At 42.0% G+C, this 19,306-nt stretch overlaps 1 protein-coding gene across 3 annotated transcripts in view; it reads left to right on the top strand.

Annotated features, from left to right (window-relative positions):
- Window positions 1-19,306, top strand: part of slc25a21 (solute carrier family 25 member 21) — a 145,819-nt gene that overhangs the window by 111,768 nt on the left and 14,745 nt on the right. For all 3 annotated transcript variants that reach the window (XM_041848150.2, XM_041848148.1, XM_041848149.2), the window contains exons 5-6: window positions 4,792-4,858; window positions 7,814-7,873. In XM_041848150.2, coding sequence (XP_041704084.1) covers window positions 4,792-4,858; window positions 7,814-7,873 — 127 coding nt within the window. The remainder of the gene's footprint in view (window positions 1-4,791; window positions 4,859-7,813; window positions 7,874-19,306) is intronic.

Below are 19,306 nucleotides of genomic sequence, written 5' to 3'. Positions count from 1 at the left end.
GCAAGGGCATTGAAGATGAAACGTGGCTGGGTCTTTCAGCATGACAATGATCCCAAACACACCGCCCGGGCAACGAAGGAGTGGCTTCGTAAGAAGCGTTTCAAGGTCCTGGAGTGGCCTAGCCAGTCTCCAGATCTCAACCCCATAGAAAATCTTTGGAGGGAATTGAAAGTCCGTGTTGCCCAGCGACAGCCCCAAAACATCACTGCTCTAGAGGAGATCTGCATGGAGGAATGGGCCAAAATACCAGCAACAGTGTGTGAAAACCTTGTGAAGACTTACAGAAAACGTTTGACCTGTGTCATTGCCAACAAAGGGTATATAACAAAGTATTGAGAAACTTTTGTTATTGACCAAATACTTATTTTCCACCATAATTTGCAAATAAATTCATAAAAAATCCTACAATGTGATTTTCTGGATTTTTTTTCCTCATTTTGTCTGTCATAGTTGATGTGTACCTATGATGAAAATTACAGGACTCTCTCATCTTTTTAAGTGGGAGAACTTGCACAATTGGTGGCTGACTAAATACTTTTTTTCCCCACTGTACGAGTCATTCCATGTCATTTTAGCAAGCCATGACACCCACTATCTCATATTGTTCTGAAATCGTTTATGTAGGTAGAAACAGATAAGATTAGCATTCCTGAAACATTATTATGTTGAAATTTAATTTGATCTCTGAGAAATTAAGCTAATTGATTGCACCCAAATTAGCCATTTTAATTTATAGGATTCACATAATATTCAATAAATATAGTACCCAACATCTGATTTGGATTACTTCTTTCTACCATTTAGTAAGACATGAGGAATCCAATAAAATGGTCAAAAGCCACCCATGGACACCCCATGCCAATCTCACTCCAACAACCAGTATACAATATCAGTTCTCGATGTCTGACAAGTAGTATGGAGCTGGGGCTTGGAGTGTTGCTTCTTCATTCCTTGTAATGTATTCCCCTTTGAATCTGGTGATGTTTTTTTCCCATATGGTTTGCATAATATAAGGAATTTGAAGTATAGCATTTACTTTTACTTTTTACTTTTGCTCAAGTATGAGAATTTAGTACTTTTTCCACCACTGTACTTAAGTACATTTAAAACCAGATACTTTTAAACTTTTACTCAAGTAGTATTTTACTGGGTGACTTTCACTTTTACTTGAGTCATTTTCTATTAAGGTATCTTTACTTTTACTCAAGTATGTCAATTGAGTACTTTTTCCAGAGTTAAGCCAGTCCTACATGAAAGCAATGCAGTTTGTCCTTCTCTTAGTAACCCTAATGCTTCAGCCCAACTCTCCTTGAATAGTCCAACAAATGGCAGCTCTCTGGGGGCTATGCATATGGTGCAATTCTCATATGAAGACTTTTCCTACAAGCCCAAAACATTGATGGAGAAATGGGCTAGTGACAGAAATGTTGTGACAGCCCTAATAAAATAATACAATTCTAAACCATTGTATGGCAGTCGTATGTTTTTAAATAAAAGTATTAGAAAACATCTATATATGTAGTGTGATTAGTGACATTTACCATTAAACGCAACTCAATACCATTACCACTGCAAAACACTACACAGTGGGTGTTTGGGACTTTAACCATTGAAGACCATTAGATCCCATAACATTGAAACCATTAGAACTGCTGTAGCCTAATGGTTTGCCTGGTAGACAGGAATGGTTTTACTAATCCAGACCTTTTTTTGAAGGGAATAAACCACACACAGAGGGGCCGTTTCCTGGACACAAATTAAGCCGAGAAGGACAAACTGAATTGCTTTCATGGAAGACTGACTTGAATTTTGAGGATGACCATACAATTTATTTTCATCATGAGCAAAGGCTGTTGGTTTTCAACCCAAAGTTGCTAAGAAAATGTTGTGATCCATTTAATAAACACAAGAGACCAGCAAAATGGATAAAAGGGTGTGGTTGCAGTAGCAGGAACAGTGGCATCTAGTGGGCAAAACGTGGTACTTTAACACTAATTTATTACATTTACATTTTAGTCATTTAGCAGACTTACAGTTAGTGAATACATTTTTTTTTAATACTGGCCCCCCGTGGGAATCGAACCCACAACCCTGGCGTTGCAAACGCCATGCTCTATCAACTGAGCTACATCCCTGCCGGCCATTCCCTCCCCTACCCTGGACGACGCTGGGCCAATTGTGCGCCGCCCATGAGTCTCCCGGTCGCGGCCGGCGGCGACAGAGCCTGGATTCGAACCAGGATCTCTAGTGGCACAGTTAGCACTGCGATGCAGTGCCTTAGACCACTGCGCCACTTTATGATGCTAGCAACTTCAATGGCACATTTCTCTGAACGGGATTCACAGGGAATACAATACAAAGGATGAAGAAGCAATACTCCAAGCAGTAGCTCCGTACTACATGTCAGACATAGAGAACTGATACTGTATACAGGTTGTTGGGGTGGGGGGTCCATGGGTGGCTTTTGATCATTTTATCGGATTCCTCATGTCTTACTCATTATTAGGAAGAATTATGGTCCAAATCGATGTTAAATACTATATTTATTGAAGATTTTACGAATCCTATAAATTAAAATAGCCAATTTGGGTGCAATCAATTAGCTTAATTTTTCAGAGCTCTAATTATATTTCAACAAAATAATGTTTCAGGAATGCTACTATTATCTGTTTCTAACGACAGAATCGATTTCAGAACAATCTGAGATGGTGGGTGTCAATACTCTTTCTTGTGCCTTTTAGGTGGAATGACTCATACAAGAGAAGGTTTCCCATATACAGTACAAAGGCATGAAAGAGCTGCAAAATCTGGACCCCTACAAATCATCTGGACTAGACAATCTGGACCCTTTCTTTCTAAAACTAGCCGCCGAAATTGTCGCAACCTCTATTACTAGCCTGTTCAACCTCTCTTTCGTAACGTCTGAGATCCCCAGAGATTGGAAAGCTGCCACGGTAATTCCCCTCTTCAAAGGGGGTGACACTCTAGATCCAAACTGTTACAGACCCATATCCATCCTGCCCTGCCTTTCAAAAGTTTTTGAAAGCCAAGTTAACAAACAGATCACCGACCATTTCGAATCCCACCGTACCTTCTCCGCTATGCAATCCGGTTTCCGAGCTGGTCATGGGTGCACTTCAGCCACGCTCAAGGTCCTAAACGATATTATAACCGCGATCGATAATAGACAGTACTGTGCAGCCGTTTTCATTGACCTGGCCAAGGCTTTCGACTCTGTCAACCACCGCATTCTTATTGGCAGACTAAATAGCCTTGGTTTCTCAAATGACTGCCTCGCCTGGTTCACCAACTACTTCTCAGATAGAGTTCAATGTGTCAAATCGGAGGGCCTGTTGTCTGGACCTATGGCAGTCTCTATGGGGGTGCCACAGGGTTCAATTCTCGGGCCGACTCTTTTCTCTGTGTATATCAATGACGTCGCTCTTGCTGCTGGTGACTCTCAGATCCACCTCTACGCAGACTACACAATTTTGTATACATCTGGCCCTTCATTGGACACTGTGTTAACAAACCTCCAAACGAGCTTCAATGCCATACAACACTCCTTCAGTAGCCTCCAACTGCTCTTAAACACTAGTAAAACTAAATGCATGCTCTTCAACCGAACGCTGCTTGCACCCGCCCACCCGACTAGAATCACTACTCTCGACGGGTCTGACCTAGAGTATGTGGACAACTACAAATATCTAGGTGTCTGGTTAGACTGTAAACTCTCCTTCCAGACTCACATTAAGAATCTCCAATCCAAAGTTAAATCTAGAATCGGTTTCCTATTTCGCAACAAAGCCTCCTTCACTCATGCTGCCAAACATGCCCTCGTAAAACTGACTATCCTACCGATCCTTGACTTCGGCGATGTCATTTAGAAAATAGCCTCCAACACTCTACTCAGCAAATTGGATGTAGTCTATCACAGTGCCATCCGTTTTGTCTCCAAAGCCCCATATACTACCCACCACTGTGACCTGTACGCTCTTGTTGGCTGGTCCTCACTACATATTCGTCGCCAAACCCACTGGCTCCAGGCCATCTATAAATCACTGCTAGGCAAATCCCCGCCTTATCTTAGCTCATTGGTCACCATAGCAACACCCACCCGTAGTATGCGCTCCAGCAGGTATATCTCACTGGTCATCCCCAAAGCCAACACCTCCTTTGGCCGCCATTCCTTCCAGTTCTCTGCTGCCAATGACTGGAACAAATTGCAAAATCTCTGAAGCTGGAGACACTTATCTCCCTCACTAACTTTAAGCATCAGTTGTCAGAGCACCTTACCGATCACTGCACCTGTACACAGCCCATCTGAAATTAGCCCGCCCAACTACCTCATCCCTATATTGTTATTTATTTTGCTCATTTGTACCCCAGTATCTCTATTTGCACATCATCTCTTGCACATCTATCATTCCAGTGTTAATACTAATTGTAATTATTTTGCACTATAGCCTATTTATTGCCTTACCTCCATAACTTGCTACATTTGCACACACTGTATATATATTTATTTCTGTTGTATTTTTGACTTTGTTTTGTTTTACCCCATATGTAACTCTGTGTTGTTGTTTTTATCGCACTGCTTTGCTTTATCTTGGCCAGGTCGCAGTTGTAAATGAGAACTTGTTCTCAACTGGTTTACCTGGTTAAATAAAGGTGAAATAATTTTTTTTTATTTTTATGATTGACAGCAGGGTAAAGTAAGCACAGTTTGGAGACGAGATGTTGAGTTGTGTCGTGTCATGTCTAATGCTCAGTATATTTTTCTCTCTACAGTATATATGGCTTCTATAAGGGGATCCTCCCGCCAATCCTAGCTGAGACCCCAAAGAGAGCAGTTAAGGTAAGGCACAGGAAGTGCTACGCTATTCACCACATGCATGGTCAACGCGTCAGGTGGCGTCACTCTTACGCAATGCTCGTCCCTCAGTGCAGGTGGAATCCTCATGCTATCTGTCGTAAGACAATGTAACACATGCCCACTAGAGCTGTGAGTGAATCGCCTGTGTGACAACCCAACAGGTTGTGTTCGTTAGGGCACATCGTAGCAAAAATGTTTTCTTATTGGACAAGTTCAAATAGCTCCTCCCTGTTTCCGAGCGTTTTCTTCCATTTCATGCTGAACACGCCCCGGCTGGAGTTCTGCACTTCTACTGTATGAAAACCTTCCCAAGCGTGCTCGCTACTGCTGACATCCAGGGATCACACCACAAACAACCTCCTCTGGGTCACTACTTCTGATATCTGCTGCTGCGTTTGCCTCTGGGAATAGCAAAGTGTAGTGGTGATGGAACAGACACATAGAGAGACACACACACACACACACACACACACACAGCAGCGCCTCTCTCTCAGTCAGTGCCAGGGTACAGAATGTGCCAGGGTTGTGTTCGTTAGGCACCAAACGGATGAAACCAGGAGGGACTATACCTGAATTTGTCCAATAAGAAATACTAATTGTCGTTTTCCGTTGCAAAGCATTTTCAAGCACTTTCGGTCGCATGCCCTAATGAGCTAGGCCGCTCTATGGTTCTATGACTGGCATGGCATCATGGGTTCTCTGTAATGAGATGCGTGTGTGTGTGTGTGTGTGTGTGTGTGTGTGTGTGTGTGAATACTCTCATCGAGGAGACGGACTAATCACTTACGGAGCTAGAGCTGGAGCTGGCTGTGCGATTTGTAGGGGCAAATTAAAGTGAATTATAGGAACGATTCACCCATTTTGAATGTTATATCATTTTTGTACATCTCACATGATGCAAAACTCATCATACCGGCTGTATATCTGCCTACTTGAACAGTGAATAGCTCAGATAAACATAAAACAAAAACAAATGACCCCGGGAATCAATAGAACATCGCACAGAGATGCACAAAAACGATATAACATTCAAAATGGGTCAATCTTTCCTTTAAACAGCAGATTAAATTACCTCTGCAGGGCTTTTTGCCCTGAGCTCAGATAAACACATCTACTGATTTGTCTCCAGGCTGATGCTCATATTTCATTGTACATTAAATACAGGAATGAGATAGAAAGTTATGCCTTTTGTGACTTTAATTGAGGCCTAAGTGTAATAATTTTGCTTCCGTCTCTCTCCTCGCCCCTACCTGGGCTTGAACCAGGGACCCTCTGCACACAGCGACAACAGTCACCCTCGAAGCACCGTTACCCGTCGCTTCACAAAAGCCGCGACCCTTGTAGAGCAAGGGAAACAACTGCTTCAGGTCTCAGAGCGAGTGACGTCACCGATTGAAACGCTACTAGCGCGCACCGCTAACTAGCTAGCCATTTCACAGCGGTTACATAAGTCGTTGAGCATCACAACCCACAAATCACTGTCCTTTGGATTGGTCTAAACATAGAGCAAGTCACATGGACTCACTCTGTGTGCAGTAATAGTGTTTAGCATGATGTTTGAATGACTACCTCATCTCTGTACCAAACACATACAATTATCTGTAAGGTCCCTCAGTCGAGCAGGGAATTTCAAACACAGATTCAATTTCAAACACAGATTCAACCACAAAGACCAGGGAGGTTTTCCAATGCCTTGCAAAGAAGGGCACCTATTGGTAGATGGGTAAAAATAAAATAAGCACACATTGAATATCCCTTTGAGCATGGTGAAGTTATTAATTACACTTTGGATGGTGTATCAATACACCCAGTCACTATAAAGATACAGGTGTCCTTCCTAACTGAGTTGCCGGATAAGAAGGAAACCCCTCAGGGATTTCACTATGAGGCCAATGGTGACTTTAAAACAGTTACAGAGTTGAATGGCTGTGATAGGAGAAAACTGAGGATGGATGAATAACAACCTAATTGACAGAGTGAAAAGAAGGAAGCCTGTACACAAGAAAAAATATTCCAGAACATGCATCCTGTTTGCAACAAGGCACTAAAGTAATACTGCAAAAGATTTGGCAAAGCAATTCACTTTTGGTCCTGAATACCAAGTTTTATGTTTGGGGCAAATCCAATACGACACATTACTGAGTACCACTCTCCATATTTTCAAGCATAGTGGTGGCAGCATCATGTTATGGGTGTGCTTGTAATCGTTAAGGACTGGGGAGTTTTTCAGGATAAAAAAGAAATGGAATGGAGCTAAGCACGGGCAATCCTAGAGGAAAACCTGTTTCAGTATGCTTTCCACCAGACACTAGAATATTAATTCACCTTTCAGCATGACAATAGCCTAAAACACAAGGCCAAATCTATACTGGAGTTGCTTACCAAGAAGACAGTGGCCGAGTAACAGTTTTGACTTAAATTTACTTGAAAATCTATGGGAAGACCTGAAAATGGTTGTCTAGCAATGATGAACAACCAATTTGTTGATCATTTTGAGAAGAATAATGGGTAAATGTTGCACAATCCAGGTGTGGAAAGTTCTTAGACTCACAGCTGTAATCGCTGCCAAAGGTGCTTCTACAAAGTATTGACTCAGGGGTGTGAATACTTATGTAAATTAGATACTGTATTTCTTTTTCAATACATTTGCAAACATTTCTAAAAATGTGTTCTCACTTTGTCATTATGGGTTGGATGTGGTATATAATCAATTTTGAATTCAGGCTGTAACACAACACAATGTGGAATAAGTCAAGGGGTATGAATACTTTCTGAAGGCAATGTATGTGTGCATCATACAGTCATTAGTGGGCATACATGTAAGTGCAAGTTTTCCCACCATTGTGTGACTGTGTGTGTGTCTATGCAATGAGTCTGTCTGTAACTTCCTCCTCCTGGCTTTGACACCTCATTTCTCTTCATCTCTTCTCTCCATAGTTCTTCACCTTTGAACAGTACAAGAAGCTGCTCAGTCTCACCGGTCTGTCCGCTGGTCTAGTAAGTTACACACACAAACACACACACACACACACACACACTCAGACAACTATGTTGCATGCTTTTTCACTTCAGATTTTCCACACACTAAACAAAAGCACCCAAATATAGCTAGCCCCATCACTCAGGCCCAGGTAGATGGATAGATGGATACACACTGACTGACTGTCAACATTCTTACCTTGACTAAGCATCTTCTCCTGGATGACTGTGAGTCAGATGTGAAGCTGAGAAAGATTCACCTCTACAAGGCGTGACCCCCCCCTCCTCCCAACCCAGCATCCATCCATCTGACAGATGTGTGTCAGATGTGATGCCTGCATGATTGATGGCCTACCTGTGTGTGTCGGGTGTGATTTCTGTGTGATGGATGGCCTACCTGTGCTAGCCCGTACCTGTACGTACATAACAATGACTAGCCTAGCTGTACCTGATCTGGCACTGAGTAACAACCGCAGCGTGTTTGCATAGCCATCCAAGGAGGAATGTTTAGCTGTCCCATCAATCACTCCTCTCCAGTTCCTTCCCCTTCTCCTTTCCCCCCCCTCCACCTCCTTCAGTGTCTCTAAGCGGCCTCCCCCTCTCCTCCCTACCCCCCCTTCCTCTCTAAGCCTCCCACAACCAGCCCTACCCTCCCCTCATGCACTGTGTGGTTATATAATGCAACATCATTAGTAGTGAGTTTGTGTGTTTGTGTGTGTGGGGTGTGGTGTGTGTGTGTGTGGGATGGGGTGTGTGTGTGAGTGTCTGCCTGCATGTGTGTGTGCCCGCCCCAGGTCAGGACCCATCCTCACAGACAGACAGACAGGTGTGTTGACACATCCATTCAGCCACCTCTTCCTCACTCCCTTCTTGTTGCTGTTATTCCTCCCTGCTTCCTCATCAATCACACTGAGGCTGTTCAGCTGCATATCCTGAACAGGATGACACACACACAGGCATACTCACTCACACATACAGTACATACAGTACAGAATACACACACAGGTTCTGGGGCTCTTGACAGACAGACAGGAGGACAAAGAGAGAGGGAGAGTAATGGCCTGCAGACTTGTCTTCCCATTATGCCTGTCCCAGAGCACGCACACCCATGTAGTACAAGCCACACACGGCACACACGCATGCATACACACACACATATGCCACCTGGACAAGAGGAATACCTATGTCAGAATGGTGTTCATCGAGTACAGTTCTGCTTTCAATACTATAGTGCCCTCCAAGCTCGTCACTAAGCTCAGGGCCCTGGGTCTGAACCCCTCCATGTGCAACTGGGTCCTAGACTTCCTGACGGACTGATCCCAGGTGGTGAGGGTAGGCACCACCTCCGCCACGCTGATCCTCAACACAGGAGCCCCACAGGGTTGTGTGCTCATCCCCCTCCTGTACTCCCTGTTCACCCACGACTGCGTAGCTATGCACAATCTCAAACTCAATCATCAAGTTTGCTGACGACATGATAGTGGTAGGCCTGATTACCAATGACGAGACAGCCTACAGGGAGGAGGTTAGAGCCCTGGCAGAAAATAGCCTCTCCCACAACGTCAAAACAAAGGAGCTGATCGTGGACTACAGGAGACGGAAGAGGGAGCACGCCCCCATCCACATACACTGGGGAGAACAAGTATTTGATACACTGCCGATTTCGCAGGTTTTCCTACTTACAAAGCATGTAGAGGTCTGTCATTTTTATCATAGGGACACTTCAACTGTGAGAGACGGAATCTAAAACAAAAATCCAGAAAATCACATTGAATGATTTTTAAGTAATTAATTTGCATTTTATTGCTTGACATAAGTATTTGATCACCTACCAACCAGTAAGAATTCCGGCTCTCACAGACCTGTTAGTTTTTCTTTAAGAAGCCCTCCTGTTCTCCAGTCATTACCTGTATTAACTGCACCTGTTTGAACTTGTTACCTGTATTAAAGACACCTGTCCACACACTCAATCAAACAGACTCCAACCTCTCCACAATGTCCAAGACCAGAGAGCTGTGTAAGGACATCAGGGTTAAAATTGTAGACCTGCACAAGGCTGGGATGGGCTACAGGACAATAGGCAACAACTGTTGAGAAGGCAACAACTGTTGGCGCAATTATTAGAAAATGGAAGAAGTTCAAGATGATGGTCAATCACCCTCGGTCTTGGGCTCCATGCAAGATCTCACCTCGTGGGGCATCAATGATCATGAGGAAGGTGGGGATCAGCCCAGAACTACACGGCAGGACCTGGTCAATGACCTGAAGAGAGCTGGGACCACAGTCTCAAAGAAAACCATTAGTAACACACTACGCCGTCATGGATTAAAATCCTGCAGCACACGCAAGGTCCCCCTGCTCAAGCCAGCGCATGTCCAGGCCCGTCTGAAGTTTGCCAATGACCATCTGGATGATCCAGAGGAGGAATGGGAGAAGGACATGTGGTCTGATGAGACAAAAATCAACTCCACTCGCCATGTTTGGAGGAAGAAGGATGAGTACAACCCCAAGAACACCATCCCAACCGTGAAGCATGGAGGTGGAAACATCATTCTTTGGGGATGCTTTTCTGCAAAGTGGACAGGACGACTGCACCGTATTGAGGGGAGGATGGATGGGGCCATGTATCGCAAGATCTTGGCCAACAACCTCCTTCCCTCAGTAAGAGCATTGAAGATGGGTCGTGGCTGGGTCTTCCAGCATGACAACGACCCGAAACACACAGCCAGGGCAACTAAGGAGTGGCTCCGTAAGAAGCATCTCAAGGTCCTGGAGTGGCCTAGCCAGTCTCCAGACCTGAACCCAATAGAAAATCTTTGGAGGGAGCTGAAAGTCCGTATTGCCCAGCGACAGCCCCGAAACCTGAAGGATCTGGAGAAGGTCTGTATGGAGGAGTGGGACAAAATCCCTGCTGTAGTGTGTGCAAACCTGGTCAAGACCTACAGGAAACGTATGATCTCTGTAATTGCAAACAAAGGTTTCTGTACCGAATATTAAGTTCTGCTTTTCTGATGTATCAAATACTTATGTCATGCAATAAAATTCAAATTAATCATACAAAAAAATTTGATTTTCTGGATTTTTGTTTTAGATTCCGTCTCTCACAGTTGAAGTGTACCTATGATAAAAATTACAGACCTCTACATGCTTTGTAAGTAGGAAAACCTGCAAAATCGGCAGTGTATCAAATACTTGTTCTCCCCACTGTATACAGGTCCACAGTGGAGAGGGTCAAAAGCTTAATGTTCCTTGGCGTGAACATCACTGAGGACCTGAAATGGTCCCATCATACCGACACTGTGGTGAAGAAGGCACAACAGCGCCTCTTCAACCTCAGGCGGCTGAAGAAATTCGGCATGGCCCGTAAGACCTTGACAAACTCCAACAGATGCACCATTGAGAGCATTCTGTCGGGCTGCATCACCGCCTGGTACGGCAACTGCACCTGCCTCAAACGCATGGCCCTCCAGAGGGTGGTGTGGTCAGCCCAACACATCCCCACAGGCACACTGTCTGTCCTCCAGGATATTTACAGAACACAGTGTCAAAGGAAGGCCAAAAAGATCATTAAGGAACAGCCACTTTTAGCCATTTAGTGTACCATTTTCTTTCCAAATGATATACTGTCTATACACACCATGTATTTATATTCTTGATTGTCACACATGCTCACTCTAATACAGTGCCTTCAGAAAGGCCCCTTGATTTATTCCACATTTTGTTGTTACAGCCTGAATTCAAAATGTATTACATATATTTTTTTATCACCCATCTACACACAATAACCCATAATGACAAAGTGAAAACATGGTTTTATACATTTTTGCAAATTGATTGAAAATGAAATACAGAAAAATCTAATTTACAATAAATTGTAGACGCACCTTTGGCAGCGATTACAGCTTATAGTATTTTAGGGTAAGTCTCTAAGAGCTTTCCACACCTGGATTGTGCAACATTTGCCCATTATTCTTTTCAAAATGTTTCAAGCTCAAATTGGTTGTTGATCATTGCTAGACAACCATTTTCAGGTCTTGCCATTGATTTTTAAGTAGATTTAAGTAAAAACTGCAACTCGGCCACATTCACTGTCTTCTTGGTAAGCAACTCCAATGTAGATTTGGCCTTGTGTTTTAGGTTATTGTCTTGCTGAAAGGTAAATTCATCTCCCAGTGTCTGGTGGAAAGCAGACTGAACCAGGTTTTCCTCTAGGATTTTGCCTGTGCTTAGTTCCATTCCATTTCTTTTTTATCCTGAAAAACTCACCAGTCCTTAATGATTACAAGCATACCCATAACATGATGCAGCCACCACTATGCTTGAAAATATGGAGAGTGGTACTCAGTAATGTGTTGTATTGGATTTGCCCCAAACATAACACTTTGTATTCAGGACAAAAAGTTAATTGCTTTGCAATTTTTTTTGCAGTATTACTTTAGTGACTTGTTGCAAACAGGATGCATGTTTTGGAATATTTGTATTCTGTACATGCTTCTTTCTTTTCACTCTGTCAATTAGGTTAGTATTGTGGAGTAACTATAATGTTGTTGATCTATCCTCAGTTTTCTCCCATCACAGCCATTCAACTCTGTAACTGTTTTAAAGTCACCATTGGCCTCATGGTGAAATCTCTGAGCGGTTTCCTTCCTCTCCGGCAACTGAGTTAGGAAGGAGACCTGTATCTTTGTAGTGACTGGGAGTATTAATACACCATCCAAAGTGTACTTAAGAACTTTACCATGCTGAAAGGAATATTCAATGTCTGTTTTTTTTTTACCCATCTACCAGTAGGTGCACTTCTTTGCGAGGCAAAGGAAAACCTCCCTGGTCTTTGTGGTTGAATCTGTGTTTGAAATTCACTGCTCGACTGAGGGACCTTACAGATAATTGTATGTGTGGGGTACAGAGATGAGTCAGTCATTACAAAATCATGTTAAACACTATTGTTGCACACAGAGTAAGTCCATGCAACTTATTATGTGACTTGTTAAGCAAATCTTTACTCCTGAACTTATTTAGGCTTGCCATAACAAAGCGGTTAAATACTTACAGTGAGGGAAAAAAGTATTTGAGCCCCTGCTGATTTTGTATGTTTGCCCACTGACAAAGACATGATCAGTCTATAATTTTAATGGTAGGTTTATTTGAACAGTGAGAGACAGAATAAAAACAAAAAAATCCAGAAAAACGCATGTCAAAAATGTTATAAATTGATTTGCATTTTAATGAGGGAAATAAGTATTTGACCCCTCTGCAAAACATGACTTAGTACTTGGTGGCAAAACCCTTGTTGGCAATCACAGAAGTCAGACGTTTCTTGTAGTTGGCCACCAGGTTTGCACACATCTCAGCAGGAATTTTGTCCCACTCCTCTTTGCAGATCTTCTCTAAGTCATTAAGGTTGAGGCTGACGTTTGGCAACTCGAACCTTCAGCTCCCTCCACAGATTTTTTATGGGATTAAGGTCTGGAGACTGGCTAGGCCACTCTAGGACCTTAATGTGCTTCTTCTTGAGCCACTCCTTTGTTGCCTTGGCCATGTGTTTTGGGTCATTGTCATGCTGGAATACCCATCCACGACCCATTTTCAATGCCCTGGCTGAGGGAAGGAGGTTCTCACCCATGATTTGACGGTATATGGCCCCGTCCATCGTCCCTTTGATGCGGTGAAGTTGTCCTGTCTCCTTAGCAGAAAAACACCCTCAAAGCATAATGTTTCCACCTCCATGTTTGACGGTGGGGATGGTGTTCTTGGGGTCATAGGCAGCATTCCTCCTCCACCAAAGATGGCGAGTTGAGTTGATGCCAAAGAGCTCCATTTTGGTCTCATCTGACCACAACACTTTCACCCAGTTCTCCTCTGAATCGTTCAGATGTTCATTGGCAAACTTCAGACGGCCCTATATATATGCTTTCTTGAGCAGGGGGACCTTGCGGGTGCTGCAGGATTTCAGTCCTTCACGGCGTAGTGTGTTACCAATTGTTTTCTTGGTGACTATGGTCCCAGCTGCCTTGAGATCATTGACAAGATCCTCCCATGTAGTTCTGGGCTGATTCCTCACCGTTCTCATGATCATTGCAACTCCACGAGGTGAGATCTTGCATGGAGCCCCAGGCCGAGGGAGATTGACAGTTATTTTGTGTTTCTTCCATTTGCGAATAATCGCACCAACTGTTGTCACCTTCTCACCAAGCTGCTTGGCGATGGTCTTATAGCCCATTCCAGCCTTGTGTAGGTCTACAATCTTGTCCCTGACATCCTTGGAGAGCTCTTTGGTCTTGGCCATGGTGGAGAGTTTGGAATCTGATTGATTGATTGCTTCTGTGGACAGGTGTATTTTATACAGGTAACAAACTGAGATTAGGATCATTCCCTTTAAGAGTGTGCTCCTAATCTCAGCTCGTTACCTGTATAAAAGACACCTGGGAGCCAGAAATCTTTCTGATTGAGAGGGGGTCAAATACTTCCTCATTAAAATGCAAATCAATTTATAACATTTTTGACATGCGTTTTTCTGGATTTTTTTGTTGTTATTCTGTCTCTCACTGTTCAAATAAACCTACCATTAAAATTATAGACTGATCATGTCTTTGTCTGTGGGCAAACGTACAAAATCAGCAGGGGATCAAGTACTTTTTTCCCTCACTGTATTGACTCAAGATATTTCAGATTTTCATTTTTTATTAATTTGTAAAAATAATAATGCCACTTTAACGTTATGGGGTATTGTGTAGGCCAGTGACCAAAAATCTAAATTGAATCCATTTGAAATTCAGGCTGTAACACAACAAAAAGTGGAATAAGTCAAGGGGTGTGAATACTTTCTGAAGGCACCGTATATTTACTTGGATTGTTATTTCTTGATTTCTTGTTTAGATATTTTTGATTATTTGTGTATTTGTATTGTATTTGCGAGACATTCTACTGCACTGTTGGTAACATTAGCATTTCGCTGCACTTGCCATAACACCTGCAAATATGTGTACGTGACCAAGAAACATTGATATGACGCATGCATACAAACACGTATGCACGCACACACACATCATGCATTGGTCTTTTCCCCTCACACAGGCTCAACACACGTTGACCACCCTTCACTGTACGTCAAACACACACTCAAGTACTTGATATTATATGTCCATTCGATTGGACTGTTTTACTTTTCTGGAAAATCTGTCATTTCACCCCTATACTCTTCCACCAGTCGTCTTGGGGTTTTCCCCCTTGTCATTGAAAGTGACAACCTCCTCCACCTGTCCAACAGTTCTCATACAAGAACAGATCCGCCTTTGCATCCTCCTCATCCGTCTTCAACGTCTATGACATCCGCCTCATCTTTCTCTCTCTCTCTCGCTCCCTCTATCCACTGTTTTGTTAGCTCTTTACATTTGTAGACATGTAACAATGGCTGTCACAGCATGACTGAGACTGATGTCCTATGTCCGTGTCTGAGAGAGACTGGTTTCTGTAACGCTATATGCCCTATATGCCATGAAGCTTTATCATCAGTTGTACTGTTGTCTTAAACACACTACTGCGCTCACAATGTTAACCCATATAATCCATCTTATACTATATACCTTATGTACGTACACCTTATAAACAAATACGCCCTATACCATAAACAGATATGGCTCATTAACCTTTACGGACCAAATAATGATGATCCACACTTCTTTGACAATATATATAATAAATTATCAACCCTGCAAGCAATACAAGACTCTATTATTATGGTGGGAGATTATAATACTGTTTTAAATAGCTCAATGGACCGTAAAGGAAATCACACTACAAACTATCACCCTCATGCTCTTAATGAAATCGTGAATGTCATGGATACTTTAGAACTAGTAGATATATGGAGGCTTAAATATCCTGAACTAGTGAGATATACAGTGGGGAAAAAAAGTATTTAGTCAGCCGCCAATTGTGCAAGTTCTCCCACTTAAAAAGATGAGAGAGGCCTGTAATTTTCATCATAGGTACACGTCAACTATGACAGACAAAATAAAAATAAAAAATCCAGAAAATCAAATTGTAGGATTTTTAATGAATTTATTTGCAAATGATGGTGGAAAATAAGTATTTGGTCAATAACAAAAGTTTCTCAATACTTTGTTATATACCCTTTGTTGGCAATGACACAGGTCAAACGTTTTCTGCAAGTCTTCACAAGGTTTTCACACACTGTTGCTGGTATTTTGGCCCATTCCTCCATGCAGATCTCCTCTAGAGCAGTGATGTTTTGGGGCTGTCACTGGGCAACACAGACTTTCAACTCCCTCCAAAGATTTTCTATGGGATTGAGATCTGGAGACTGGCTAGGCCACTTCAGGACCTTGAAATGCTTCTTACGAAGCCACTCCTTCGTTGCCCGGGCGGTGTGTTTGGGATCATTGTCATGCTGAAAGACCCAGCCACGTGTCATCTTCAATGCCCTTGCTGATGGAAGGAGGTTTTCACTCAAAATCTCACGATACATGGCCCCATTCATTCTTTCCTTTACACGGATCAGTCGTCCTGGTCCCTTTGCAGAAAAACAGCCCCAAAGCATGATGTTTCCACCCCCATGCTTCACAGTAGGTATGGTGTTCTTTGGATGCAACTCAGCATTCTTTGTCCTCCAAACACAACGAGTTGAGTTTTTACCAAAAAGTTATATTTTGGTTTCATCTGACCATATGACATTCTCCCAATCCTCTTCTGGATCATCCAAATGCACTCTAGCAAACTTCAGACGGGCCTGGACATGTACTGGCTTAAGCAGGGGGACACGTCTTACACTGCAGGATTTGAGTCCCTGGCGGCGCAGTGTGTTACTGATGGTAGGCTTGTTACTTTGGTCCCAGCTCTCTGCAGGTCATTCACTAGGTCCCCCCGTGTGGTTCTGGGATTTTTGCTCACCCTTCTTGTGATCATTTTGACCCCACTGGGTGAGATCTTGCGTGGAGCCCCAGACCGAGGGAGATTATCAGTGGTCTTGTATGTCTTCCATTTCTTAATAATTGCTCCCACAGTAGATTTTTTCAAACCAAGCTGCTTACCTATTGCAGATTCAGTCTTCCCAGCCTGGTGCAGGTCTACAATTTTGTTTCTGGTGTCCTTTGACAGCTCTTTGGTCTTGGCCATAGTGGAGTTTGGAGTGTGACTGTTTGAGGTTGTGGACAGGTGTCTTTTATACTGATAACAAGTTCAAACAGGTGCCATTAATACAGGTAACGAGTGGAGGACAGAGGAGCCTCTTAAAGAAGAAGTTACAGGTCTGTGAGAGCCAGAAATCTTGCTTGTTTGAAGTTGACCAAATACTTATTTTCCACCATAATTTGCAAATAAATTCATTAAAAATCCTACAATGTGAGTTTCTGGATTTTTTTTTCTCATTTTGTCTGTCATAGTTGACGTGTACATATGATGAAAATTACAGGCCTCTCTCATCTTTTTAAGTGGGAGAACTTGCACAATTGGTGGCTGACTAAATACTTTTTTTCCCCACTGTACATGGCGGAGACTCAATCAAGCTAGTCGTCTTGACTGCTTTCTTATGTCATTCTCGTTGGCACCAAAAGTTAAAAAGTGTTGATAGGGGACAGAATGCGGTCGGACCATCATATAATTGGCATATACATTACTCTTACTGAATTTCCACGTGGGCATGGATATTGGAAATTTAATCAAAGCCTATTGGATGATGACTTGTTTTTAACTAGGACAGAGGAATATATAACTGATTTCTTAAGACATAACATTGGTACAGCAAATCCCCTTATTGTATGGGACACTTTTAAATGTGCCATTAGAGGCCATGCAATTCAGTACTCATCTCGAAAACAAAAGCAATTTAGGTCAAAAGAGTCCATACTAACAAAGGAAATAGAAGGTCTAACAGAACAGATAGATAGCAATAAAAACTGTAACATAGAGGCTCAGAATAAATTAGAGGAAAAACAAAAAGAAATGGAGAAACTTATTCAAGAAAGCTCAAGTGTAATATATTATAAAAAATAAAGCAAACTGGATGGAATATGGGGAAAATGCACCAATTTTTTTTATCTTCAACATAGAAATGCTACCAAAAATAATTTACTGAAACTGGTTACAAATGACGGAGTCACCCATGATTCACCAAATGATATTTTGAAGGATGAAGCAAAGTACTTTCAGCATATGTTTTCGTTTCAGTCGCCTCCATCTCCTCTAACTGAAGCTAATTGTAGAGATTTTTTTTCTATTGATAATGTAAAATGTACAGCCATACAGAAAGACTCATGTGAAGGTGAAATTACAGAGGAGGAACTTCTGGATGCAATTAAAGACTTTATGTCCGGGGAAACTCCAGGGTTGGATGGCATTCCAGTCAAGGTATACCAAACCTTTTTTGATATACTCAGAGGACCGTTATTAGCATGTTTTAACCACTCCTATGTAAATGGTAAATTATCAGACACTCAAGAAGAAGGTCTGATTTCATTATTACTGAAACAGGATACAAGTGGAAAATAAAAAAAATTGGAGGCCCCTTACACTTCAGTGTTGTGATGCAAAGATTCTAGCTAAATGTATAGCGCATGGAATTAAAAAGGTATTGTCGGACATTATTCATTCTAATCAGACAGGTTTTTTACATGGACGATACATTAGAGATAATATAAGACAAGTACTGGAAAGAACATCTGGGAAACCAGGCCTGCAATTCATAGCAGACTTTGAAAAGGCATTTGATAAAGTACGACTGGGGTTTATATATAAATGCCTGGAGCATTTCAATTTTGGTTTCTTACAAAATGGGTTAACATCATGTATAGTAACCCTAGGTGTAAAATAGTAAATAATGGCTATTTCTCAGAAGGTTTTAAAATGTCAAGAGGAGTGAAACAAGGTTGTCCACTATCGGCATATCTATTTATTATGGCCATCGAAATGTTAGCTATTAAAATCAGATCCAACAATAATATCAAGGGATTAGAAATCCAGGGCTTAAAAACAAAGGTGTCATTGTACGCTGATGATTCATGTTTTCTTTTAAATCCACAACTTGAATCCCTCCACAGCCTCATAGAGGTTCTAGATACATTTTCTAACCTCTCTGGATTACAACCAAATTATAATAAATGTACTATATTACGTATTGGATCACTAAAAAATAAAAAATTTACATTACCATATAGTTTACCAATAAAATGGTCTGATGGTGATGTGGATATACTCGGAATACATATCCAAATGAAATAAATGATCTCACTCCAATACATTTTAATAGAAAGTTAGCAAAAATAGATAAGATCTTGCTACCATGGAAAGGTAAATACCTGTCAATTTGTGGAAAAATCACCCTGATTAACTCTTTAGTATTATCCCAGTTTACCTATTTGCTTATGGTCTTGCCGACACCTAGCAAAAAGTGTTTTAAATTATATGAGAAAAAAATATTCTATTTTATTTGGAACG

The sequence above is a fragment of the Coregonus clupeaformis genome, chromosome 25 (genome assembly GCF_020615455.1).
Source record: "Coregonus clupeaformis isolate EN_2021a chromosome 25, ASM2061545v1, whole genome shotgun sequence".
NCBI classification, from domain to species: domain Eukaryota; kingdom Metazoa; phylum Chordata; class Actinopteri; order Salmoniformes; family Salmonidae; genus Coregonus; species Coregonus clupeaformis.
Note: the sequence above shows the minus strand (reverse complement) of the source record. Positions and strands in the feature narration are given on the sequence as shown.